The 23477-nt window shown below is 55.0% G+C and overlaps 1 protein-coding gene across 5 annotated transcripts in view; it reads right to left on the bottom strand.

Annotated features, from left to right (window-relative positions):
• Positions 1–321: 321 nt before the first annotated feature.
• The window catches only part of MLXIP (MLX interacting protein), a 64336-nt gene continuing 41180 nt past the window's right edge, over positions 322–23477 (bottom strand). Inside the window, exons 3-18 of one of the 5 annotated variants that reach the window (XM_066260648.1) lie at positions 16072–16178; positions 15249–15334; positions 14887–14976; positions 14461–14502; positions 13948–14119; positions 13152–13241; positions 12487–12578; positions 10899–11553; positions 10330–10448; positions 10031–10211; positions 8592–8719; positions 7948–8052; positions 7715–7842; positions 7397–7520; positions 6192–6321; positions 322–5147 (exon numbers count right to left, since the gene is read on the bottom strand). In XM_066260648.1, the coding sequence (XP_066116745.1) occupies positions 5026–5147; positions 6192–6321; positions 7397–7520; positions 7715–7842; positions 7948–8052; positions 8592–8719; positions 10031–10211; positions 10330–10448; positions 10899–11553; positions 12487–12578; positions 13152–13241; positions 13948–14119; positions 14461–14502; positions 14887–14976; positions 15249–15334; positions 16072–16178 (2371 nt within the window). In that variant the 3' untranslated portion in view covers positions 322–5025. The remainder of the gene's footprint in view (positions 5148–6191; positions 6322–7396; positions 7521–7714; positions 7843–7947; positions 8053–8591; positions 8720–10030; positions 10212–10329; positions 10449–10898; positions 11554–12486; positions 12579–13151; positions 13242–13947; positions 14120–14460; positions 14503–14886; positions 14977–15248; positions 15335–16071; positions 16179–23477) is intronic. The other 4 variants (XM_066260651.1, XM_066260650.1, XM_066260652.1 and 1 more) reach the window with 4 other exon arrangements.

Raw genomic sequence — 23477 nt, 5'->3', positions numbered from 1 at the left:
CCCACGCGGCGGATAAGAAAACAGGTAGTTTGTACAAGCACCACTGATATCTGTCCACCTGGTGAGTTCAGAGGCAGGGACTGTCACACTGGGCATGGGTCATGACCACTGTCTTTCTGGACACACCTGCGGAGCCCCCCAACCGCTGCCGCTGCCTTGGCCCTCTGTCCGCACCCCCGCCTCCACGCCAGGCTGCATGCATGCCCCAGGTCAGAACGAGCAAGTGGCTGCACGCTCCTTTGTCCTCCTCTCCTCCCATCGCCTCTCCCCGCAGATCAGCAGGGAGGCACTGAAGACCACACACCACAGGCTTTTCCAAAAAATACAGCTTTTTATTGTCATGGATGCAAATATAGTTTCAAACTGCACTGTAGTGTTGAATAAAGCTGGTGGAGATGTGCTTCTCGCGGAGAGCTCAAGTTCTGGCGATGGGGCCTGAGGACCTCGGGCAAGACTCTGCGTCTGTGTCTTAGACCACAGGGAGCCCTGCCTCCCAAAGGAGTCCCCACACGCTCACAACAGAAAAGTCAACCATTTGCACACGAACCGAAACTGGAAAAGGAAAATGTGGTGTTCTGGCTGTGGTGTTACAAAGTAAGCGAAGGAGTTTCCTCTCACAGGCTGTAAAAAGATTCCGGTAGGGAAGCAGGGGGCGTCGTAGGCAGAGGCCGCCTCTCCCAGGGCTGAGCCCTCCAGACCTTCCAATGCAGGGTGTAAACTTGACGGAAATGTATGCAACTTCGGTTTCCCCCAACTCTCCACAACCTCAATTCTTGAGAGCAGCGCGTCTATGTTCAGAAACGCAGAAGAGAATTCTTCAAATTAGCGACGCCCAAGGTCTGATTGGGAGATGAAGGTGAATTTTGCTACATATTTGGAAGGGAATTTCTCAAAAATAAAATTCCATTAAGTAAATGCACGCGTGTGCGCCTCTGCGCGTACTCACACACACACACACACACACACACACACACACACACAGAGCCAACATTCAATATAAAAAAGTTCTCTTCTTTCTCCAAAGCTGATTTTCACAAACCCCGACAAAGAAACAGCTTCCGCGTGGTGAGCTGGAAAAGTCACGTCCACAGCAGAAGAAAACTGGGTTGCTGGGCCGCATGGAGGAACTCGGGCTTCTCCCTGTTCCCGGAGCCCCGGGCCACCAGGATCTGCTGAATGGGCCTGGCCGAGACCAAGGCAGTTACTGAACGGGGCAAAGACACTGAGCTCCCAACTCTTCCGGCCTCCAGGCTTACTCTCCTTTCCCCTCCCCTATGCTCGCACATGGGGAAAATCTTTATATGTGAGGCATGGGGGGGGGGGCGAGCCCAAACCCAGGCCTGCTGCAGGGGAGGCAGCCGGTGACCACTCCGCCACCTGGAGCTCCGACTCCCGACCCAGCCAGGCCCAGGGGACTGGTGGAGGAGCACGTAGCAAAGCTCGGTCTGGGGGCAGCTCTGTGGGGACGCACCGAGCTCAATGGGCAGCAGTGCGTCCCTGGGGAAGGCAGTTCTGCCAGAGAGAAGGAGCAGCTCAACTTGCACCCCAGGCACTGGACAAAGACCATCAAAGGACCCAGAGACCCCTGGAGGGGTGATGTGGCTATGTTCCGAGCCACCCCACGGGAGCCAGTAAGATACAAGAGCTGCACTGAGGCGGGGTCGCACAGAGCTGCACTGAGGTGGGGTCGCGCAGGGCCTGGGCTACAGGACCCTCCCCCATGGGTTGCCAGACCCCTTGGAGTCCCTCCTCCGATGAGCTCTCCTTCAACCAGACAGTAAAAACTTGTAACCTTAAAAACGAACCAGCTGCCCCCAGATTCATCAAGGTGGGAAGCCGGCCCTCCCAAGGAAGGGAGACCCAACCTGAGAAAGTGGGGGTGGAGTCAGCCAGGACCGCACAGGGAGCCCTCCTGGCAGCAGTGTGCCAGGACCAGGCAATGACATCACTCACCTGCACACCCCTTCACCTGGGGTGGGACCAAGTCTGGCACTACCCTGGGGTCCCAAGTCCCCTAAGAATCCAAGTTTATGTTTCTATTGGCTACAACAAAACCTGCTGGCCTGACCTCTAGAAAGAGGACAGAGGGTCAGGTCAGATGGACAGGTGGACAAAGCTGGATTCCCAAGGACACATGGGCAACCACTAACCACCCTTCCACCTACTGAGAGGCTGCAGGCAGGTGGCCACGCTGGGGATCTCACTGCCGCCCCCAAGTCCCTCCCTTCCATCAACACTAGTTTCTGACGCTGTGAAGACCTCTGCAAACCTGCCGCTCTGCTGGGGGCGGGGTGTCCTCCCGAGGGAGTGATGGTTGTGTGTAACCACCTGAGACAGGAGGGACGAGCCTTTCTTCAACTCTCAGAAAGGGCCCCTCGGCGGCCCTTGCCCCATCCTTGCGTCCCCACTCATTGTGAGAGCAAGCAGCGGTGTGCAGGGAGCTGATGGCACAGAAAGATTTCACAGACTTGCAGAAATTATTGTGCCAGTTGGGATTTTTTTTTCCTTTTCAGATTAATTTGCTTATTCTCCAAAGTGTCAGCATTTTAATGTTTCTTTTATGAGAGCAGGGACAGGAGTGGGAGTGGAAGAAAGTGTAAACAAACCCCAGCCGCAGTCAGCTTCTCCCCGAGGCCTCCCACAGGGGGGCCTCGGTGCCCCCGCCCCCTGGCTGGGACCCCCAGAGAGAGGTCAAGAGGCCTTGGGACTGGCCAGCTTCCTCAGACAAGACTCCAAAACAAGAAAACCTCTAGGACAAGAAACAGTCGTGTCTGCATTAAGAGAAACAGCTTTGTGGCCCTACAGTCGTGGTAATCATGAGCACCAAGAGAAATGGATTTAAGTCAATATCTCAAAACAAAAACATGCCACACAGACACACACACTTCAAAGTCACACACAGACTAACAGCCTTAAATATTTAACAAAAGAGAATCTGAACATTAAATCAGCAAAAGGGAGAGAGGGAGAGGTAGGCCAAAGAAGCAAGAGGCCCATTGTATATTCCACAGAGTGGTTTTTTGTTTGTTTTTTTAAAGTACTCCCAGTAAGGGGTGGGGAGAAAGCTACTAATTCAGGAGAGGTCCAGGCTGGGCCAGGCACGGCGGCCACCTACCACCTGCGTGGTTTAGGAAGGCACAGGGTCTGGGCAGGGCCAAGCTTGTGACCCACCTAGCGCCTCACAGCTGTGAACGTGGTTTTCCTAGTGGCACTCCCCCGCCATGGTGGCCTCCCCTTTTGAAAGGGACCTCATGTTTACTGTGGGGTGAAGGTGGCTCTGTGACCACTTCCCAGTAGAAACTGAAGGGCCGGGCCGGCCTCGTCTATGCTTGCCCCTTGGGAAAAGGAGCTGCCAGGCCTGTAAACATGTTTTCTGGGGAGCCTGAGGGGTGCCCCACACTGCTCTTGTGTGGGTTTGCAGCACAGACCAGGAAGCAGGGGTCAGTGACCTGTGGCACAGGTGGTGGCGTAGACAACAGGGAGAGAGCCCCCATCTGGCCTCCATCACCCCAGGCTGAGGCAGGGCTGCTCTCTGAGAACTTTCCCCGGGCCTCCAGGAACCAGGGGGAGCCTCCAAATGGACTGTAACTTCAGGAGGTAGCTGTGGTCCCCCGCACTCCCCAGTGACAGCCCTCCAGGACCCCTAGCCTGCCCAGCATGATGTCTCCATCTCCGGTGGGGCGAACAGCAGAAAGCCAGCAGGCCCGCTGGACTTCACAGCAGGAAGATAAAAGCACATTCGTTCAGCGAGGAGACCCCCAGGCTGGGCTTCCTGAGTGTTCGAGCGTCCTCCACCCACAGCTGTCCTTGTAGATACAGCGAGGACAAGAGGCCGGGGCCACCCTCCTGCCACATTTTCCTCTGAGCCCTCCCCTCAGCAGTTCCCACACTTGCAAACATCCCGATGCCCCCAGGCGCCCTGCACCCCATCAACCAAGTAGTTCTTTACTGTGATCGGGACGCCGCTGAGAGACAGCCAAGGCTGGCCACCTCGGAGTTCTGCCTTTAACACAATTCTTCCTTCAGACACAGGACAGGACAGTCTTCGGGCATGTTGACATCTTTGGTCCAACAATTGTTACGGTTTGGGGCTCCTGGGTAAACAATGCAGACCAGATGACCAAGCTGGTGTCAGCACCATGGGATCTGGCCTTCTGAATGCTATATCCTGAGGGCCACATGTGTCGTCAGAGACTGCTGGTGCATCGGAGACTGAGTGTGGGGGCAGGCGGAGTGCAGAGTGGGAGGGCCGTGCTGTGAGCGGGCTCCTGGTGATACCCCGTGCCAAGTCCCCACCACGATTCCCCAGTCAACGAGGAACGCTACAGCTGTCACTGGCCATACCAAGTGGAGCGGACTCAGGACACATCAGACACTGCCTGGGGCTTTCTGAGCTGGGGCAGCGGCTTTGCATTGTTTGTGCTTTCCTTCTCGTCCACGTGCATTCGCACCCTCTGCTTCTGCACAAGTGAGTTCTGGGATTCACCCAGCAGCTGACTGTACAGAAGCCTGAGCAGCTGTCCAAGTCTGTCTACAAGGTCAGAGTCTGGGGAGGGAGAGAGACACCTTCCAATGGCCCTGGGGGTGGGTTGAGCAGGCATAGGCTGTCATTCAAAGCAGACAGCCACCAGAAACATGAGGGAAGGGAACTGGGAAGGGCCCTGTAGCTCTCCAATTCCAGGGGCAGGTGCTGACTCCTTGGGCCCCATCTCCTCTGGGCTGGGCAGACCAGCAGGATAGGCCTGGAACTGCAGGTTCCCCCTGGGCTGCCCTGAGGGCAGGGACATTGTGACTGAGGTCGCTGAGTAGGAGTTTACAGCAAAGGGTTCCCAAAGATGGGCTATTGCTGTCGGCAGGACCCAAACCTGCTTGACCTGAGTGCGGGTTCAAGCGGAGCATAGGGCCAACAGAGCTGGAGAGAGGCCCTGAGGCCCTGCACCAGGAGAGGCATGGGGCGCAGCTCCTCTCCACAGGCAGGGAAAGGTCTTCGTAGCCCCTCGTGTGGCATGTGCCTGCTGAGCATTGCTAAGACTCCCCCGATCTCTTGCCGAGTCTGATGACGGCCTCAGCTGCCTGCTCGGGCAGCCGGGACGGGTCTGTCAGGATGGAGGTGGTCGTGCTCAGGTGGCGGAGGGTGTTCAGCACCACTGGAAGACAGAGGGGCAGCTGAGGGCACAGAGCAGGGGCAGCCTCACCCCACCATGAGCAGCACACACATGTGGTCATGCACACTTACACATACGAACATGGTGGTGACTCTCACACTTGCCAGAGGAGGGGCACTGAGCTCGACCGAGGGACGGACACAGGACAGCCCCTCTGCCTTTCTGCTCACTGAATTCCGTCTGTACTGTGCAGGTAGGTGGAGAACCCTAAGCTCTCCCTGCTCATCCACTGGTATCACCACTACTCCTCTATGACCGTAACATATAGCCAGAGCTTTGTCAGTTAAGAATGAAAGATGGAAACAGGCCCTGGCCGGTTGGCTCAGTGGTAGAACGTCGGCCTGGCGTGCAGGAGTCCCGGGTTCGATCCCCGGCCAGGGCACACAGGAGAAGCGCCCATCTGCTTCTCCCCCCCTCCCCCCCTCTCCTTCCTCTCTGTCTCTCTCTTCCCCTCCCGCAGCCAGGGCTCCATTGGAGCAAAGAGGGCCTGGGCGCTGGGGATGGCTCTGTGGCCTCTGCCTCAGGCGCTGGAATGGCTCTGGTTGCAACAGAGCGACGCCCCAGAGGGGCAGAGCATCGCCCCCTGGTGGGCGTGCCGGGTGGATCCCGGTCGGGTGCATGCGGGAGTCTGTCTGACTGCCTCCCCGTTTCCAGCTTCAGAAAGATACAAAAAAAAAAAAAAAAAGAAAAAAAAAGAGAAAAAAAAAAGACGGAAACATCTGAAAACACCTGAGACAGGGCCCAGCCGGCAGTAAGAGCTCAGTGAATGTAAGCTGGGTCTGAGCAAACTCAGGCGCAACAAGGCTACGGAGCGGCTGGGCGGTCTGCTCCCTGCCCCTGAAGTTGGCGTTTCTGGCTCAGAGCTCCGCCCAGCACCATCCTCGTCTGCACGGGTGCTGGCAGGGGCCTGGGTTTCTGCCGCACCACAGGTTCCCCTCCCTGGCAGTAGCACCAAGGGTGACAGCCCTCCCTGACCCCCCCCCGACCCCCCCCCCCCCCCCCCCCCCCCGTGTAGCACCAACTCACTGGGCCTGAGGACGGGCAGGGAGCAGTGCTGGTCCAGCCAGGACAGCGCCGTGCGGTGCAGCTCTGGCAGGCTGCTGGTGGACACCATCCCCTTGAAGGACTCAAACAGCGGCTTGATGATGATGCTGAACTGTGCGCACGTGGGTTAAAGAAAAGGTAAGCGTGGAGGAGGGCCTGGGACTGGCTGCCTTTGGGATTGGCAAGTGACTGTGCACAGACAGCTGAGAGACGGAGAGCTAGACTATGCAAATGTGCCCTTACATCTGCCAACCATGTGGCCAGCTGACTATAACTGACCACCGAGCAGGCTGGAGGCAAGGACAGAGAAGTTGCTTTGATCTAGAATGGGTCCTGGTGTAGTGACACGGACACAACAGTTTTCTATACACAGGTGCTCCTCAACTAATGATGGGGTTACATCCTGATAAACAGATTGTTAAGTCAAAATGAATTTAATACACCTACCTTATGGAACATAGCTTCACCTAACCTACCCTGAATGTGCTCAGAATACTTATGCTAGCACCTATAGGTGGGCAAAATCATCTAACACAGTGATTTTCAACTTTTTTCATTTCGTGGCATGCATAAACATTACTAAAAATCTGCAGTACACCAATATATATATATATATTTTGCTGATCTGACCAAAAAAAGGTATAATTTGATTCATTCATACCTCACAGCTGTTGTTGTGTGGGCCAGCTGCAAGGAGGCCCTGGCCCTAGACACAGGGTCCAGCACGCAGGCGTGCCCGCCTCATGCCAACATTCAAGGCCTGCGACGCAAGCTCGGGCACAACACGAAGGGAACCAGTTTCAAATCCAGGCTCTGCCACTTGGTTTCACGAGCCCTAGTTCCCCATCTGTCACACGGGGGGACTCTCCCTCCCCATTGTTTCAGGGACAATCTGGCTGCCAGGATGAGTCAGGCTAGATGCCACCTCCTTCTGCAAGTGGCTCCGGCATCGTCTTTACTCCTCCAGGGCCCTGAGAGCTGTGCGGGCCTGTTCTCCCTTCCTGGGAGCCCCGACCCGGAACAGCCAATGACAGCCTACTGCAGACCGTGAGCCAGCGGTCCACGTCCAGGAGAAAACTAGCCTTGCTGTCTTGTGAACTCAGTGACAACCACTTAAAGAGAGTCTTTCTCAGGGACCAGTGTGGATGTCTGCTGCATTTCGGTGAGGGAAAGAAACCCAAAGATACAATCCAGAACTTCCAATTCTGCAGTGTTCGGCTTTTCACATATTCATCAAACATGTCTGTCATGTGACCAAACTGGCACCGGCTGACGGGCACTCCCGTGGCAGGGAGCAGCTGCTGGCAGGAGCTGGAACAACAGGAAGAGTCAAGGGGAAGTGCCAGGCAGCTGGGGACAACTACAGACCGTGGGTTGCCAGTGGGCAGGCCCATAGGAGGCTGGGAAGGAGAAGGGTGACAAGCAGTGACAGCGCTGCACTGAGGACCCAGGGGCCCTGTATGCACACGCTGAGAGGATGATGTGCTGCCCGGGCCCTGGCTCACATGATGGTGGCATTGAGCTCCTTGATCTCTTCCCGCAGCCGCCGCGCCTCCTCGTGCATCTGGCTGCGCTCCTGCTGCAGCTTGGTGATGTACTCCACTGTCTTCTGCAGCGTGATGGCGTGGCTGGTCTGGGGGCGGGCGGGGGTCAGCACAGGACCCACACCCCAGGACCAAGGCCGGTGCCCTCAGCCAGCCTCCCAGCTCCCCCGACCCCAGGCCCCTGGGCAGCTCACCAGCTTGGACTTGTTAGAGATCAAACTGTTGAGGGTGTCAAAGTCCATCTTGATGTTGAAGCGCCTCTTCTGCTCAGCTGAGATGTGCTTCATCTGGCGGTTCTGCTGGGGAACCGACTCCTCATTGTGACACACTGGCTGCAGGGCTACCTCCCACCTTCCTTTTCCCCTTCCTCCCAACCTGCTGCTGACTGCTCAGGGAGCAGACTGGACCCTGCAGCTGGTCAGAGAGCTAAGTGAAGGAGGGAACAGGAAGGGATCTAGGAAACACCCCTGGAGCACAGAGCGTGGCAAGGACCCAAGATGACCGGCCAGGAGCCAACACCGCTGACTCGGCACTTCCCAGGCACCCGCAAACCTCTCGTCTACCGCCCCTGTCCTGACAGCTGCCACAGGCCAGCTGATGGGCGGAGGAAGCAGGCTCCTTTCAAAATGAAAGCAGATGGCCTCACTTCCAATGCCACCCCAGCCTGGGGACTCCGGCCAAGCCCATGGTCCTCCCAGTGTGTCCCCATGAATGGACAGAGCTTTCCCAAAGGACCCTCGATAGTCTCCTTGTTCCTGCCTCCCCATCCTTCCTGGGGATCCCCACCCTTTCTAGGGATCCCCATCCTTCCTAGAGACCTGGAAGAGGGCCGTGATACCTTTAACACAGCCACAGTTTTGGGCTCTGCAGAGTATTTCCCTGAACAGTTGTTCTGAGGAGACTGAGGACTGGGGCTGTGCTCTGACGTGCATGGGGAGGCCTGCCCTGAGTTCAGGCCATCACGACCTGGAAAGAACAGAAAACCCCCATCAGGACAGGGCCGGAGAGGTGGGCTCGGTCAGGTGGCGCCTGCCACAGCCCTCACCCGGGAAAGGAGCTCCCAGCAAGTCCCGAGATTGAGCAACCCTACTCCGTGGCCCCTGGGCAAAACCCAGAGAAACCCTTGCCAGCCTCCCACGAGGGAGCTGCTGGACCCAGGCGAAGCTAGACGGGAGCTGGCCGCACGTGGAGTGGAACGTGGTCCAAGCTTGACCAGTCACAGGTCTTAGGGGACGTGGGAGAGTTCAGAGAGGAAGTCCCACTCCTAACAGCCTCCTACCAAGCCACCTAGCAGCAGCCAGGGGTCTCTGCGGAGTGTGAAAGCCTCCTGTCAGCAACCCCCACCCCGGAGTGAGAACACAGGCCATCTGTTCATTTGTTCTTTAAACTCCAGACACGTTTCCTTATACTTTGTTCAGTCTTACCCACTCTCCAAACTCTTCTAATGAAAAGAAACAAAAGCACGCTCGCCCAGAGACCGTGGCCTGAGCTGGCTGCGCTGCAGTCACGGGGTTCTCTCAGGAGCCGCCCCCCAAGAAGGCCATGCTGACACCCCCAGCCTCTTCCACTTGACCCGCCCAGTGCCTAAGGCTCCCGGCCCCTTCTGCTCCCCTTCGTGCTCATGCTCACGCTCGTGCGTGCTTTCCACCACAGCTCTCACTTCCTGCGTTGGAGCCTCAGGGGACAGGGGGCATCACCTAAGCCCTTCCTCACATGACTTCTGGGCCTCACTCACCACTAGCCTGCACCTGTTTCTACTCTGAAGCTCATGTTCTGTGAAAGCCGTCCTTGGACAGGCCCCTGTCTGAGCCTTGCCGCAGAGGCTTTTCCTCCTCGTGTCTTCCAGGGTGGAGGGAAGACAGGGTCCCAGAAGCTGCGGTGCCATGGTCTCCCTCAGACAGGACGACACTTCTGTTTCACCTTCCCGAGAGGAAGGAGTGGGTCTGGCTCCAATCCCAACAGTGGCACAGCTTCGGGCCAGTCCTTTCCCAGGCCCAGCTAGCGCCCCCCACTGTCTCCTCGGCGGAAGGCCGTGCATAGAAATGCGCTCACAGGTGGCACCAGCCGTACCATGCCTGCTGCTGTCCCGCTCCCACGCTTGTCCTGCCCACACCAAGCCGCTGCCCCAGCCGGGGCCTGCGGCAGGTCCTGAGACCTCACTGCTCGGTCTCCAAGGCTTGATCCTGGGGTGCCTACAGGCAGCCTCCCCAGTCCAGGGGTGGGCAAGTTCCTTTCACTGACAAAGTCCTAACTGTCCCAACCACAGTGAACACTCACTGGAACCCACGACAGGGACCTGGGGACTGCCCCCGCGCAGAGGGACCTGCTCGCCCTTCACCAGGGGGTCGTGCACCGTGCTTGGAGTAAAGAGCCGGGATACGGGGCTGGGCTGGCTGCTCGTACTATGGCCCAGCTCTGTCACCAGGATGCCGCTGTGGAACTCGGTGACTCCAGGAGCCTGGGGTGACAAGAGGAGAGAGGGGTCACCTCCAACCACAGTCACATTGGGCACAGGTCGCCTAAGAGCAGGACCATGCTGTGTCTTAAGGACATGGAGGCCTGTCCAGGGCCCTCACCCTGGTGATGGGAGCAGGTGTGATGACCACATTGGACTGCGACACGGTGGAAGCCAACATCCCTTCTCTCTTCAGAGGGCCCGTCATGATCACTACTTGTTGTCCTGAAAAGGCAGCTGCTGGAACAAGGAGACCAGGAGGGGCCCTGAGCCGTGGGACTGCTTCTGACACTGCTGCTAAACACGGCAGGCCAAGATGGGATGGGACCTCCCCAGGGGAAACATGGCCCTCTGGCTGCCACTGAGATAGCTGTCCTGGCCACAGGGCATAGAAAGACAATGCCACCAAGGCCCCTGACATTTCTGTGTAATTTCCCCTCAAAGGGGTACAAATACAGACCCAGGAAAGAGATGGCCAGGACCATGTGTTTTCAAAGTGGGTTGAGACTAACTTTAAAAGAACAACACAGAATAGAAAATAGACTAGATCACAAACACACAGTATTTCATAACTTTTTCCACATGACAATGTGTGTGTGTGTGTGTATGTCACAAATTTTCAAGCCTTGGGGACAGGGGACTCTCCCAGGGGTGGGAGGGTCACACTCCAGTTGCTCTCCCCCCACTCACCTTGGGCAATGCAAGCATTCTTCAACACCAAGGACACAGGCTCTGGTTTGGGAGCAGGCACTATTTTGGGGGGCTGCTTGGGCCTCCCTCCAGTCAAGGATACAGGTTTGGGATGCACAAAAGTTAAGCAGGGTTGGGGAGGCCCCACAGCTGGTGGCTGGGTGACTGGAGACAGGGCCAGGCCACAGGAGGATGCGGAGGGGGTGGGGTGGCGCGTGGTGATAACAAGGCCCTGGCTCTGGCTAAAGGTGGTGGCAGAGGCGTCATGAGTGAGGGTGGCAGAGGCCGTGTGGGTAATGACAGCAGGTGACTTGTTGGCTTCAGCAAACTTCTGTGACTGCAGGAAGGCGGGTGGGGTCGGGGGGTTCAGGGTGGTGGCAGGAGGGGCAACTAATGGCACAGCAGGGGATGTGGGCGCTGGGGCTGGGCTGGGCGAGAGCACGGGCATGGTGAACACAGGGACGAAAGGCTGTGGGACACTCAGGGAGGGCACAGAAGGACCGAAGTCTGCAGGCTGAATAAAGGGGTCCCCGGGCTGGGAAGCGCCTTCACAGCCTGGCCTGTCCGGGGGGTCCAGGGCAGCGGCCGCAGGGGATGCAATGAGGCTGTCAGGGAGGCTCACGGTGGGGAGGGCGGTAGTGGGCAGGATGCCCTCCTGGGAAGGGAAGAAGAAGAAGTGAGGAAGAAACGGTGCCATTGCACAACTCGCCATCGCTCTGGTGCTACACACCACCAAGTCCATAGTGCCTGCTGGCCCCCGAGACAGACCCTGCACAGAAGGGACAAGGTGGTCCTCCTGTCCCACTACTGCTGGCCTGGGGCGAAGGCTGTCTCTCCAGGCATCGACAGGGGTCTTGTTTCCAATAGGAACTGAATGATAAGACAGGGCTCAGACAAGAGACTGTCTGTACACGGCTGGCTCTCTGCCTGGGCATATCTTGTTTCTGGAGTTCAGCAGGGGTCCCCCAAAAGTCCCCGCCATCTTTTGTTACAGAGCAGAGGCAGCCTGGCTCGCAGCTGCTCGTGAGGTTCCCTCAGGACAGTTTCATGTAACAACTTCTAGAGAGGTCATCTCTTCCTAAAAGGGAAATGCTATAAGGAATCGATTGTTCTGATATCAACCTCTATAGAAGGAATTCTTCCCAGAGCCAGATGGAAGAAGATGGGCCAAGTTACTGGTATCTAACAGGATACAGGCACCAGCCAGAGGGCCCCATCAGGGCAACGGGCTCTGCCTCACCTGCTCTGTACTACTGAGTAAAAAGAGAAAGAAATACACAGAACTTCTTTCTACTAGCAATCCACGTTTTCCTTGGCTATCTTGCTTACAATGCCTTACATGGTCGGAACAGAGCTCACTGCACAGACGGTACATGAAGCCGTGGGCAGGAGCACAGGTCTATGCAGCAGTCTCCACTGCATGGACCTCTGGGATGTGTTCAAGGAGAGCTAGAATAATGTCATGGGCTCAGCACGAGCTCTAGCGACCCCTATCAGTTTGCTTATGACAGTGTGGCTATGCCATTAGCCCAGCCCCGCTGCAGAGGTTTCATGAGCAGCCCTGTGCCCTCCTCCCGGCTCCCTTTACCTGAGCAGGTGGGCTGCTGGGGTCTGGGGTAGGTGCTGGGGCAGGTGCAGGCAGCATGGAGCCAAAAATGGAGCGACTGGAGGAGAAGAGGTCTGAAAGATAACACCGGGGCTTCTGAGCTCCAGGTGCCCATCACTTGCTTGAATTAAGATGCAAACGAATCAGGTACTGGACCCCACCTTACCCTGAGGAATGCCATGACCAAGGGTACCCCCTGAGGTAACCCTGCAAAAGAGGCCCTCTGAGTGGAACTGCACGTGCTGGCAACTAGTATGGGCTCTGGAATACTTCCAGGCCTGGCACTGCATCCCGTCCTTACAATGGCAGCAGCTCATTGATCAATTCTAACCGCTGGAAGCTGCTGGGAGGCAGCCGTGTCATCGGCGCCCTCTGCTGCCTACTGGGAGAACTGCTCACAGTCACAGCCAAACCAGAGGCCCAGGAGACCGTGAGAGTGAGACCCATTTCCTTAGGAACAATGTCTCAGAGGAGCTTCCCAGACCTTGCAGGTACAACCATAACAGAAAACAGTTCTGCAGAAATTCTAAGCGCTCCCTGGCCCATTCTAACAGTGCCCTTTATGGGAGGGAAGCACCAGCCTGCTCTGTCCTGGGCAGAGAGGATGCAGGGAGGATGCACACTCGTTCTCTGCTCTGTGTCCTCACCCTGGAAAGGCTCAAACGTGTCCATGAAGTCCAGGTTGGGCTGCAAAGGAATCAGCCCTGGCTGAATCATGTCTGCGTTCCCCAGGTGTGCTGGAAGAATCAGAAAGCGGACAGAAGGGTCACTTGGCCTTCTCTGATCAAGTTGTGGGAATACGTGAAGGGCCTGGCACAGATCTCCCTGGCCCTGCTCACATCCTCCCAAGAAGAAATGCAGGCAGCTAAGATGTCTGCCTTCTTGTGGATCCATGGCCATTCTGCACCCTCAGAATGCAAGAAAGAATGTGAATTTTTGTAGAAAAGGTGAATTGAGTATCAGGTACAGACATTCCCCGGAACCTGTGAACAGAGACACCCCCCCCCCCCTGCAGCGAATCAGAACAGGGGGTTCTAATTTTAGCCTGTGGGCTCTTCCCTGAGGGGTTACTGAACAACTGAATACAGCCGGCTGAGTGGTCATGCCCAGGAATGCTTCTGGTAGTCCTTAGAGTGAGTCACAGGCCCTGTCACTTGGCCTAGGGACATATCCTCTGTTAATGGGACAGAATCGGAAATGTGAAATCTATTCAGACCAAAGGCCCTGCTGTTTCCTCATAGTGACCCCACAGGTCTGACAGCTGCCTGGGCAGGCTCCATCTGTAGTCCCCACCTTTAATGCATCAGCTGTCAATGAGGCTGGTCAGTCCTCCTTACTGCCTGCTCTGAACCAGTGGCATGCAGCACCCAGAGATGGCCGTGAAGGGAAGCCGGCCCCGGGGGGGGGGGGGGTGGTTCACAGTCCAGGGCCTGGGGCGGTTACCTATTTCCCGTGGGTTGGGCCAGGCCACAGGCGGGTGTGAGGAGAGTGTGGAGAAAAGTGTGTCGCTGAATTCTGACATCAGCATGTCTGTGTCCAGCAGTGGGTCCTCCTCCATTGGGACTGGGGTCTTCCATCCATCCCCATGTTTGTGCCAATAAAGCATGTCATCATCCTAGCGTCGACAGAGGGGAAGAAGAAATCGAAGAGGAAACGGCAGACTCAGTTCCTAGCCATGCCCCACCGGGACGCAGGTTCCTCGGGACACAGGTTCCCTATCCTACAGAGTGGCGGGGCTGCTGCACAGGTGAGGCGAGTGGGCAGAGGAGTGTGGGGGAAGCGCCCTGCAGCCCCCCAGCAGGAACTGGTCCGCTTCCTCAGCCCTTCCTGTCCTTCCTGTGAGAGGGGCGCCCCGCATCTAGCCGCAGGACGAGGCTGTGTCCCCTGCGCTGCGGGGCTCAGTCAAGCCATCTGAGTTCCTGCTGTGAGGGTTCTCTCTGCCCCCAAGTCCCTTACCTGGGCCAGGCTGGAGAGGTCCTCATCCTTGTGCTGCTGAAGCTGGAGACAAGGAGAGAAGGGCGGTCACCAAGGCCCCTAAGGGGTGAGACACTCTGCCTCTCCTTCCTCAAAATGCACGAGCTCTCGAGGTATCCAGGCCTCTTCCCCGGGAGGCCAGTGGGGAGCCGGTTCGCTCCCTCATACCCAGGCCAATGCCAGGAGGAGGCAATTCCTCACCCAGGTTTGTGAAGCACAGTCCCATCCATGGCTGGAGATGCGGCAGATGACTACAAGGCAGGCCCACCCCCTGGGTGGCTAGAACGCTGGGTTCCATGGGTGGGCAGCATGGAGCTGCAGCCTCGGGGCCAGAGCTCCAAACACAGGACTCGCCCTCCCCTCCTCTGGGAACTCCCCAACATGCTATTTGGAGCCCAAGCCAGATACCCTCTTCTTGAAGTAGGTCCTCCACTTGTGATACTCCCGGATGACGATCTCAATGCGGCTCTTCCAGTACTTCCCTTCTGTGGTGATGGCCTGGGGAGAAACATGGGTCAGCACGAAGAGGCGGCAGCGCAGCGGGACAGCAACGTCTCTGATGCTCAGCAGGGAGCCGGCCACTGGCCGGCCAGCTCGCGAGCCTGCCACGTGCCTACATCTTCAGTCCCCATGTACGTCCCACCCTTCTGGCTGGCAAGTGGCCTCAACCTGAAGGAAGGTGTGCCTGTGTGTCACGGCCTACGATAACCAAGGGGGACTCCTGCAGGGCGGTCTGGGGGGGCCTGGACTGGGTGGGGTCAGCCACTTACCTCGGGCCGGCGATGCTCATCCACTTCAACAGAGCCGTCCAAGGGCGTGACGAAGTGGCACACGGGGTTCTGGCGCTTCTCCAAGTCTGGGCGGAGAGGAGGCAAGGCGTCAGCATACAACCAAGTCCCCTAAAGGAGCCCTGCCCCTCTGTCCACCTCCCACTCCCTAGGGTGTCCCTCCCAACACGTCCTTTCCTTCTCTGTCCCTTAGAAAACAAGATTTCAGAGAAATAACGGGTTCAGGTTAAAGAGAAAGAGCCTGTCAATAAAGCGTGGGTAAGAGAGGGAGTCCGGCTTACGGAAACGTCAGCCTCATGCAAGGGTGGGCTGGGGACGCTGATCTCCTGCAGAAGTCACCCAACCCAGAGGGAGACAGAACAAGGTCTGGGCCTGCATTTTCTTAGTCCTGCTGAATGTCATCTCTCCCTGCTATACCCTTCCTGACTTCCTCGAAAAGAACTAACCCCTCCCTCCACCTCTGCCTTAACGACGCTGGGCCCAGGTGTCTAGCATAACAGCGGACATATTGTGCTGTTGTGAGCAACCAGATAACATAGACAGTCCTGCAGACGTCACGACACAGACCACTTGGTTGGGCACCTGTGTCTGACAGCCAAGAAGTGTCCCGTTCACTAGGATTGGGCTTGGTCTCCTCTCTCCACAGACTGCTGAGAGAGGGTTCTCTTTGAAGCACAGTGTTCCAACAGTGGGCTCTGCGACCCAAGGGGCACAGGCCTCCAGAGGGACGAACCCAGCGGGCCACTCCTCATAGGCCTGAGGGTTCCTGTAGCCTCCCCGCCCAGCTTGGGTGGGTGGTACTCACACTGCATGTACCATGCCCGCCAGATGGCGTTATTGAGCCGGATCTTGTCTCTCCACTGGAGCTTCAGGCCCTTGAAATTCTTCCACTTCGGAGACACCAACTTTCCACTGGAAGGCAAGAAAGAGGAGGAAACTCAGCAATTCCTCTGAAAATGAAATGAAATCAGGAAGTGCCATCCGATCATTCCAGACCCTTCTGCATTAATCCATTATAAGCCACAGGTGAGACTCAACAGAATACACAAGTCACCCTGGGACTTCTTCAGTGACACAGAGTAGAGAGGCTGGTGGCGGTGGCCACCGGGTCAGGGTTCAGAGGAAATGGGGCTGGCTGTGGGTTGCTAACTGCTGGAGCAGGGTGAGGGTAGGGTTCACTATCCTATTGTCTGCTTCTTTTCATAGCTTTAAAATTTTCCATAATGAAAGTTAAAAAGAAATCTCTTGATTTTGCAACATATATAAGCGCCACATCACATCGTACACCTTACACTTACACAATGTCATATGTCAATTATACATCAATGAAGCCAGAAAGAAAAAAAAAAGATCTGATGAGCACTGCGTGAAAGCCAAGCTCCTTTCACCTGGTCTCGGCCTACCTCCTTTGCTACCATGCCCCACCAGGCCTTTACAGTATAGGCACCGGAACATCCCACTGGCCTTTGAACCTGAGGGCCCTCTCCTGCCTCCAGGCCTCTGCACACATGGTCCTCACTCCTCATGGAGTTCCCTGTGCTCCTGGCCACTTGTCATCCTTCAAAACGCTGCTCAAACACCACCTGCTCTGGCAGGCACTGGGCTATCGCTGAACACTGTTCAAATCCCACAGGGCACGCCCCTCTGCTAGGTTGCAGCTCTAGAGGGAGGGCCCTGGGGGTGGCACTTGTCCTCTGCACCTAGCCCGGAATTTGGCACACAGCAGGGCCCAGGTAGCACTTCTCTATTACTGAGTTAAAGAGGCCTCGCAGAGCAAGCTGACACCGTGCAAGGAGCGTGCCCCGGGGCTTCACTCTCCAGGGCCTTTGCCAGAAGCCTCCTCTGAGCAGCTGGCACAGGGCTCCCCTTTCTCAGATGGCTTGAGATAGGCAAGGCGCTATATTTGGTCCAAACCAAATGGGACTCTCTGGGTCCTTGGGACTGCAGACCACAGCCCTTTCCCTCTCCCAGACCCCCTGAGAAAGCTTAGGTGACAAGCACAGCCGTGCCAACAGCCACAACAGCTCAGGTCTTCAAAGACAGCACCCAAGTCATACACCTGAGTTGAACCTGAAATCCTGGGTTACAAAATAAAAGGCCATGCTATGCACTTGGCAGAACCTTGCGGCTCTCCTCACCTGACCCAGCACCAGGCCCGGCTGGGAAGCACGGAATCCCATCAGCGAGAAGCCTCTGACTCCCCCAGACACAATGTCACAGCCTCAGCTCAGAGTGCCAAGGGCCTCACACCAGTCATGCACCTTCACCCTCCTGTCCCCTGCAGCGGCACTGTGCACCCAGCCCACGCCGCTCTGCTTTCAGCCGCTGGAGCTCAGCAGCCAGAGGCCTGGGTGTTGAAGCCTCTCCGACGTCACTGCACCCCAACTGCACTTCTACGGTCACTTAACTTTTCTGGCACACATTTCCTGGGTAAGGTCGGAACAATACCTCCACCTCCACAGTGTTTTAATAAGGATTAAATGTGGGTACACACACGCGCACGCACACAATGGGTGAACCCTAAGGTAAAATATAAATATGAGATATTACTAACCACTTCAGTGAGTTAGATTTGTTATTTACCGAAAGGCCTGACTTTTAACACCTCCTGACTTGAAACATCCTCTCTCTTGTGTGTGCCACTACTGACAAGTGGCTCTTCCTCCTCTACTGGAGGAAGAAGAGCACATCATGTGTCTACTCTCAATACCAGTAAGCAAAGACCTGGGCCAAGGCCACCCCAAATGCCACGCAGCTGCAGCACCATCAGCTTCTCGTTCCCTCATCTGACAAGTGTTAAGGCCCGCCCGTGCCATGCATGTGCCAAGGACTGAGGCACAGCACAGGCGAGGCAGACGAGGTTCCCTGAGGCACAAGTCCTGCCTACATGCTGAATGTCATAAAGATGGGCAGAGGGCTCTGGGAGCACACAGTAGGTCTAACTGCCCTCTCTGAGCAGGCAGGAGAGGCTTTCCAGAGGAGCTGACATCTAAGCTAAGGCCTAGAGGATAAGAAACCTTTAAACCAAGGGGAGGGGGGCTGTCCCTTCTGTCTGTCTTAGGGTGTCCCTGAGGCGAGCAAGCCCATGCCTGGTCAAGGCAGGGGAGAACACCCAGGCTGGAGCCTGGAAGTGTGGGAAGATGGGGAGAGCTTCCAGAGCAGGCCGGAGAGCAGAGCTTACCCCAGTGTGTGCTAGGTCCCAAACTCAGCAAACCCCACCTTCTCTCTCCTCCTCTGTAAGACCTTTCAGCAACCGGGTGTGTAGCCAGGCAGGTAGTTCCAGGAGAAAACCAAACAAAACAGAAAACTGACCCTATTTCTTTATTACCCTAAAGGGGTAAAAAAATCCCACTTTTCTATAGCTGATCACTTCTTCACATTGAAGCCCAGGACAGAAGGCTGCTCTCTATGTGGCTGACTCCCAACCCAGCCCGCGCCACCTGCAGAGATGGCCACGGAGGACAAAAGCAGGGGAAGGGATTAACAGGCAGTGAGGGCTCCTGGGAAGAGGACCAGCTCTGGTGCCTTACAGGGTTCAGTTAAGAACAAACCACTGGCTGGACAACAAACACGACCTCAGCTCTGCTTTGTTTGTGAGCGTGAGAGCACCTTCCCAGAGAAGTGTGGTTATGAGGGCAGCTTCAATCACAGAGAAGGGGCTGAGAAGACACAGAGAGATCAAACCCTGGAAGCTGGGAACCAAGTCTGACCGGGTGGGGTTTGGGGATTCTCATCCTCTTCCTCCTCTTTTGCTGAAATGTTTCACTTTTCCTTGATGTGTATGTCAAATCTGGTCAAACTTCAGCAGGACTGGGTCAGACTCCCAAGAGTAAACTGCTGTTACACCATCATCCCAGGTTTCTGTAATGTCTCTAGAGCCAACAGGTGGCGCTCAAACAACACAAAGAAGAGTCCAAAACCAAAACCAAAACCAAAACCTGGGGAGGTAGAGAGGGTGACAGGAGAGGTCTGGGATGTTTCCTCCATGACTAACCAACCCTCCCCCACAACAGTTTCAAGACAAGGGCTGAAGAAGCAACACAGAGATCTATGGTATTAAGGATTCCATCGGCATATTGCTAGGAAGATGGGGTATCCACATCTATAGGTTTCCCTAGTGACTGGCTTCTCAGAGCCTTTTCATGTGCTTGTTGTCAAGGTCAGCCTTAAAGGAAAGGAGGAGGGGACATTCCCTATACTAACATCCACAGACCAAACTTGGATTGGGACCCTTGTAAAAGGGCTACCCAGAGTCTAGTTTCCCACGCAACAAACTAGGAAAGGCAGCTCTAAGAAGTTCTGAGACGTGCAGCTCCTTGGCAGAGATTCCTAGAGCAGTATCCCCAGAAAGCATCTATGGTGGGCCATTGCTCCACCGGCACTAACCCAGCTTTATTAATCTCCCAGGCATGGACAACTGGGACACTCTTGGTCTAATTCAAAATTATGCCATAGTCCTTCTTTAACATAGTGAGTAATTCTGAAACCACTAGCTTCCTCCAATAGATGAAAAGACCTCTTCTGGGCCCTGGCTGGTGGCTCAGTGGATAGATCATCGGCCTGGTGTATGGATGTCTCAGGTTTGATTCCGGTCAGGACACACAGGAGAAGCAACCATTTGCTTTTCTTCCCCTCCCTCTCCCCCCTCTTTCCCTCTTCCCCTCCAATGGCTTGGTTGGTTTGAGCATGGTCCCAGGTGCTGAGGGTGGCTGGTTGGTCCAAGCACATCAGCCTCACATGCTAAAAATAGCTCGGTATGCAAGCATCAGCCCCAGACAGGGTTGCTTGGGTGGATCCCAGTCAGGGCAGATGAGGGATTCTGTCTCACTATCTCCCCTCCTCTCACATAAAAAAACAAACAAACACAAAACAAAACAAAACAAAAAAACACCCTCTTCTAGCTTTAACCTCCCAAACCTGCCCCTCCCATATGCCTGTGTAGCTCCCGGAGGGGGGCTTCCCCGACAGAACAATGACCCTGGATTCACCTCACACCCTCCCACTCAGACCACGGAAGGACCAGGGCTGACTTCTGACTCATCCAAGTACAGTACCTGGCACCGGGGAGGTGCTTTTAAATGAGTGCTAACCTTTTCCATATAGAAAACTCCTCACACTTACCCTGACTGCACCCTTCCTAGAAGACAGACAGGTTCATGACACGAAACAGGAAGTTCACAGCACAACAAAGGTCCCTCTCAAAACTGTTGGTTAGAACTAGCAAACTCTGAATTTCTCAGAGCTCTGGTCAGAAACCGCTTTGGAATGGAAATTTAAGAGCAAGCCTTGCACTGTCCGGAGCTGGAATTAAGAGCAGGGCAGGGTGGTACTGAGGCAAGGACTTGGGATTCCCTGGGTGCCAGGCAGGATTAGCTCCTTACTCCTTGTCAGACCATTCTCCCCAAAAGAAGCAGGTCTATCGCGATAGGTCCCAGGACAGCGGTGGACTCCACTTGCTTGTTATGGGACATTTCTTCACCATTCCTGATGCTTCCTAGATGCCTAGTAGCCCCGCCTCTCCCCTCCCAGCTAGGTCAGTCAGCATGTCACTAGTGAGTTTAGGAGGAACTTACACTCACTGTGTGTGGGTGGTCTGGGCTCTTCCCCTTTTCCTGGGAGCAAGCTGCCCACCGAGGGCCCACACTCCTCAGAGCCCTGCGGAGGGACAGACCTGTCCAACCCCTGAAACTGCAGTTTGGGGCTCATTTATAAGCCACATCCTCCACCCGATCAAGAGTAAAGGTAATGTTATGGCCAGCACCTGCTGACGTTTTCATTGTGGTAAAGGACATACTACATAAAAGTTACCCTTTTAACCATGTTCCAGGGTACTGTTCAGCAGCAGCAAGTATATCCTCAGTGCTGTGCAGCCACCACTGCTGCCGAGTCCCAGAACTCCTGTCATCACTCCACAAGGAAACCCTGTCCCCACCAGCAGCCGCTCCCCACAACCTCCTCCCCCAGACCCTGGCAACTATTCATCTACTCTCTGTCTCCAATAAATTTGTTTCTTCCAGGCATTTCTTAGAAACAGACTCATAAAATACATGGTCTTTTGTGTCTGGCTTCTTTCAGTGACATCTGCAAGGTTCGTCCGTGCTGTAGCATGAGTCAGTGCCCGTTCCTTTTTATGGCGGAATCATGTTGCACTGGATGGATAGGCCATGTTTTGTTTATTCTTTTGCTGGTGAATAAACATTTGGGTTGTTTCACCTTTTGGCCGCTGTGAGCAGTGCTGCTGTGGACCAACTCCTCCGCATTACTTCCCCAACAGCTCAGAACCCTGGCAGAAGAGACAGGTCTGACCACTGAGCCGGCACTGGGGCATAAAGACGGGCAAAACAACTGCGAACCCTGTTGTAGGGCAAGTAGACAATTGTCTGTCAACATTTTAAATGCACATCCCTTCTGACTCGCAACTCGACCACTGGGAATTGATTCTATAGACGTACTTGCACATGAGCACAAAGACATAAACAGAAGGACCTTCCACTGCAGTGGGGTTTCAGGCAGCAAAAAGCTGGAATCAAAGGGAAATGGTTTAAAAACTGTGGTATATACCACAGTGGAATACTATGGGGCAATTAAAAACCAACACTCATTTATGGGTGCTGATATACAGGCAAGATCGACAGGATGTATTAACTGGGGGTTTGGGGGACAAAGTAAAAGACATCAAGTATAGCCCTGGCTGGATAGCTTGGTTGGTTCGAGCATCATCCTGAAGTGCAGAGGTTGCCAGTTCAATTCCTGGTCTGGGTACATGCAGGAACAAGATCAATATTCCTGTCTCCCTGTCTCTGTCTCTCTTTCTCTCTCCCTTCCTTTCCCTCTTAAAAAAAAAAAAAAAGAAAGAAATTTTAAAAACCCTGACCTGTGGTGGCAGAGTGGATAGAGCATTGACCTGGAATGCTGAGGTTGCAGGTTCAAAACTCCAGGCTTACCTAGTCAAGGCACGTACAAAAAGCAAGCAATGAACAACTAAAGTAAAGCAACGACGAGTTCATACTTCCCCCTCCCTCCTTCTCTCTAAATCTCAATAAATGAAATCTTAAAAAGAAAAGATATATAGTATGGCCATCATTTGTACTTTTAACAAGGAGATATAAAAGACATACAGAAAAAAAGGGAGAGGGGAGAAAGGGGAAAGGGGGAAAGGGGGAAAGGGGGAGAGGAGAAGAGAGGGGGAGGAGAAGAGAAGGAAAGAAGGGGAGAGGGGAAAAGGGGGAGGGGAGGGGGAGGGGGAGAGGGAGAGAGAGGGGCAGGAAGACAACTAGTCAGGCTTAGGAAAGATACACAGAAACAGGTAACAGTGAAATGGTGACTTCCTTTTGGAGAGCTGAATTACAGGATTCATTTGGGGACTTAGGTTTCACTGTTGACTGTTTAGTACTGTTTAACTAAAACACAGGCCATGTATTCTATTTTCAAAATAAACAAGGGGAAAAAAAACCAGGTACAGTCCAAGACCTTATTGAGCCTCTAGTTAATTGGGGAAGACAATCACATGAGCAGATGGGAGATTTGTGCCAGTCAGTCTTGTGCACCAGATACAAGTATGTGGATAATGGCTACTAAGTGGGTCTCTAATGAGTGAGTGGATGAGTAAAGCGCAGACTGGTCTCTCTTCCAGACTCTGGTATTTTTTCTTCAAAAGAGTGGTCTCTATTGGCTTTTCCTGGCATCTGGGCCTGGTTCCACAGGCTGCTAGGAGTCAAGACTAACAGGCTCCACACAGACAGAAAGATTCATTGAGGAGCCAAGACGTGGGGAGCAGCCCCCAGAGAGGCAAGGCAGGAGGATGGCAGCCTCTGGGAGCTGTGTGTGGCCTCGACCTGGGCCAGCCCGGCCCGTGCAGTGGCGCCTCCCAGGGGAAGCTGGTGAGGTTTTCAGGTCCTGCTCCCATGCCCAGGCGTGGGTCCTCCCAGCTGCACCTGAAATTAGTCCTCGGGGTCACTTGGTGTCTATTTCTCTTTTTTACATTCACAGAAAAGTCCCGCTGGAGAAGCAGGATGAAGAGGTAGGGGCTCCTGGGAATCTCCTACCAGATCTGTCCTACTGACAGGGTGAGCGACTGTCCACAGTGTGTGTGTGTGAGGGCGGTTTTGTGTGTGGTATGTACTGTATGCTGTGTATGTGGTGAGGATGGGGCTTGTGTGTGACGTGTATGGGGTGGCCATCAGAAATTAGAGCAACCTGATGGGCGTTAAC

Source organism: Saccopteryx bilineata, chromosome 2 (assembly GCF_036850765.1).
Source record: "Saccopteryx bilineata isolate mSacBil1 chromosome 2, mSacBil1_pri_phased_curated, whole genome shotgun sequence".
Classification (NCBI taxonomy): domain Eukaryota; kingdom Metazoa; phylum Chordata; class Mammalia; order Chiroptera; family Emballonuridae; genus Saccopteryx; species Saccopteryx bilineata.
This window is presented reverse-complemented; position numbering and strand designations above follow the sequence as displayed.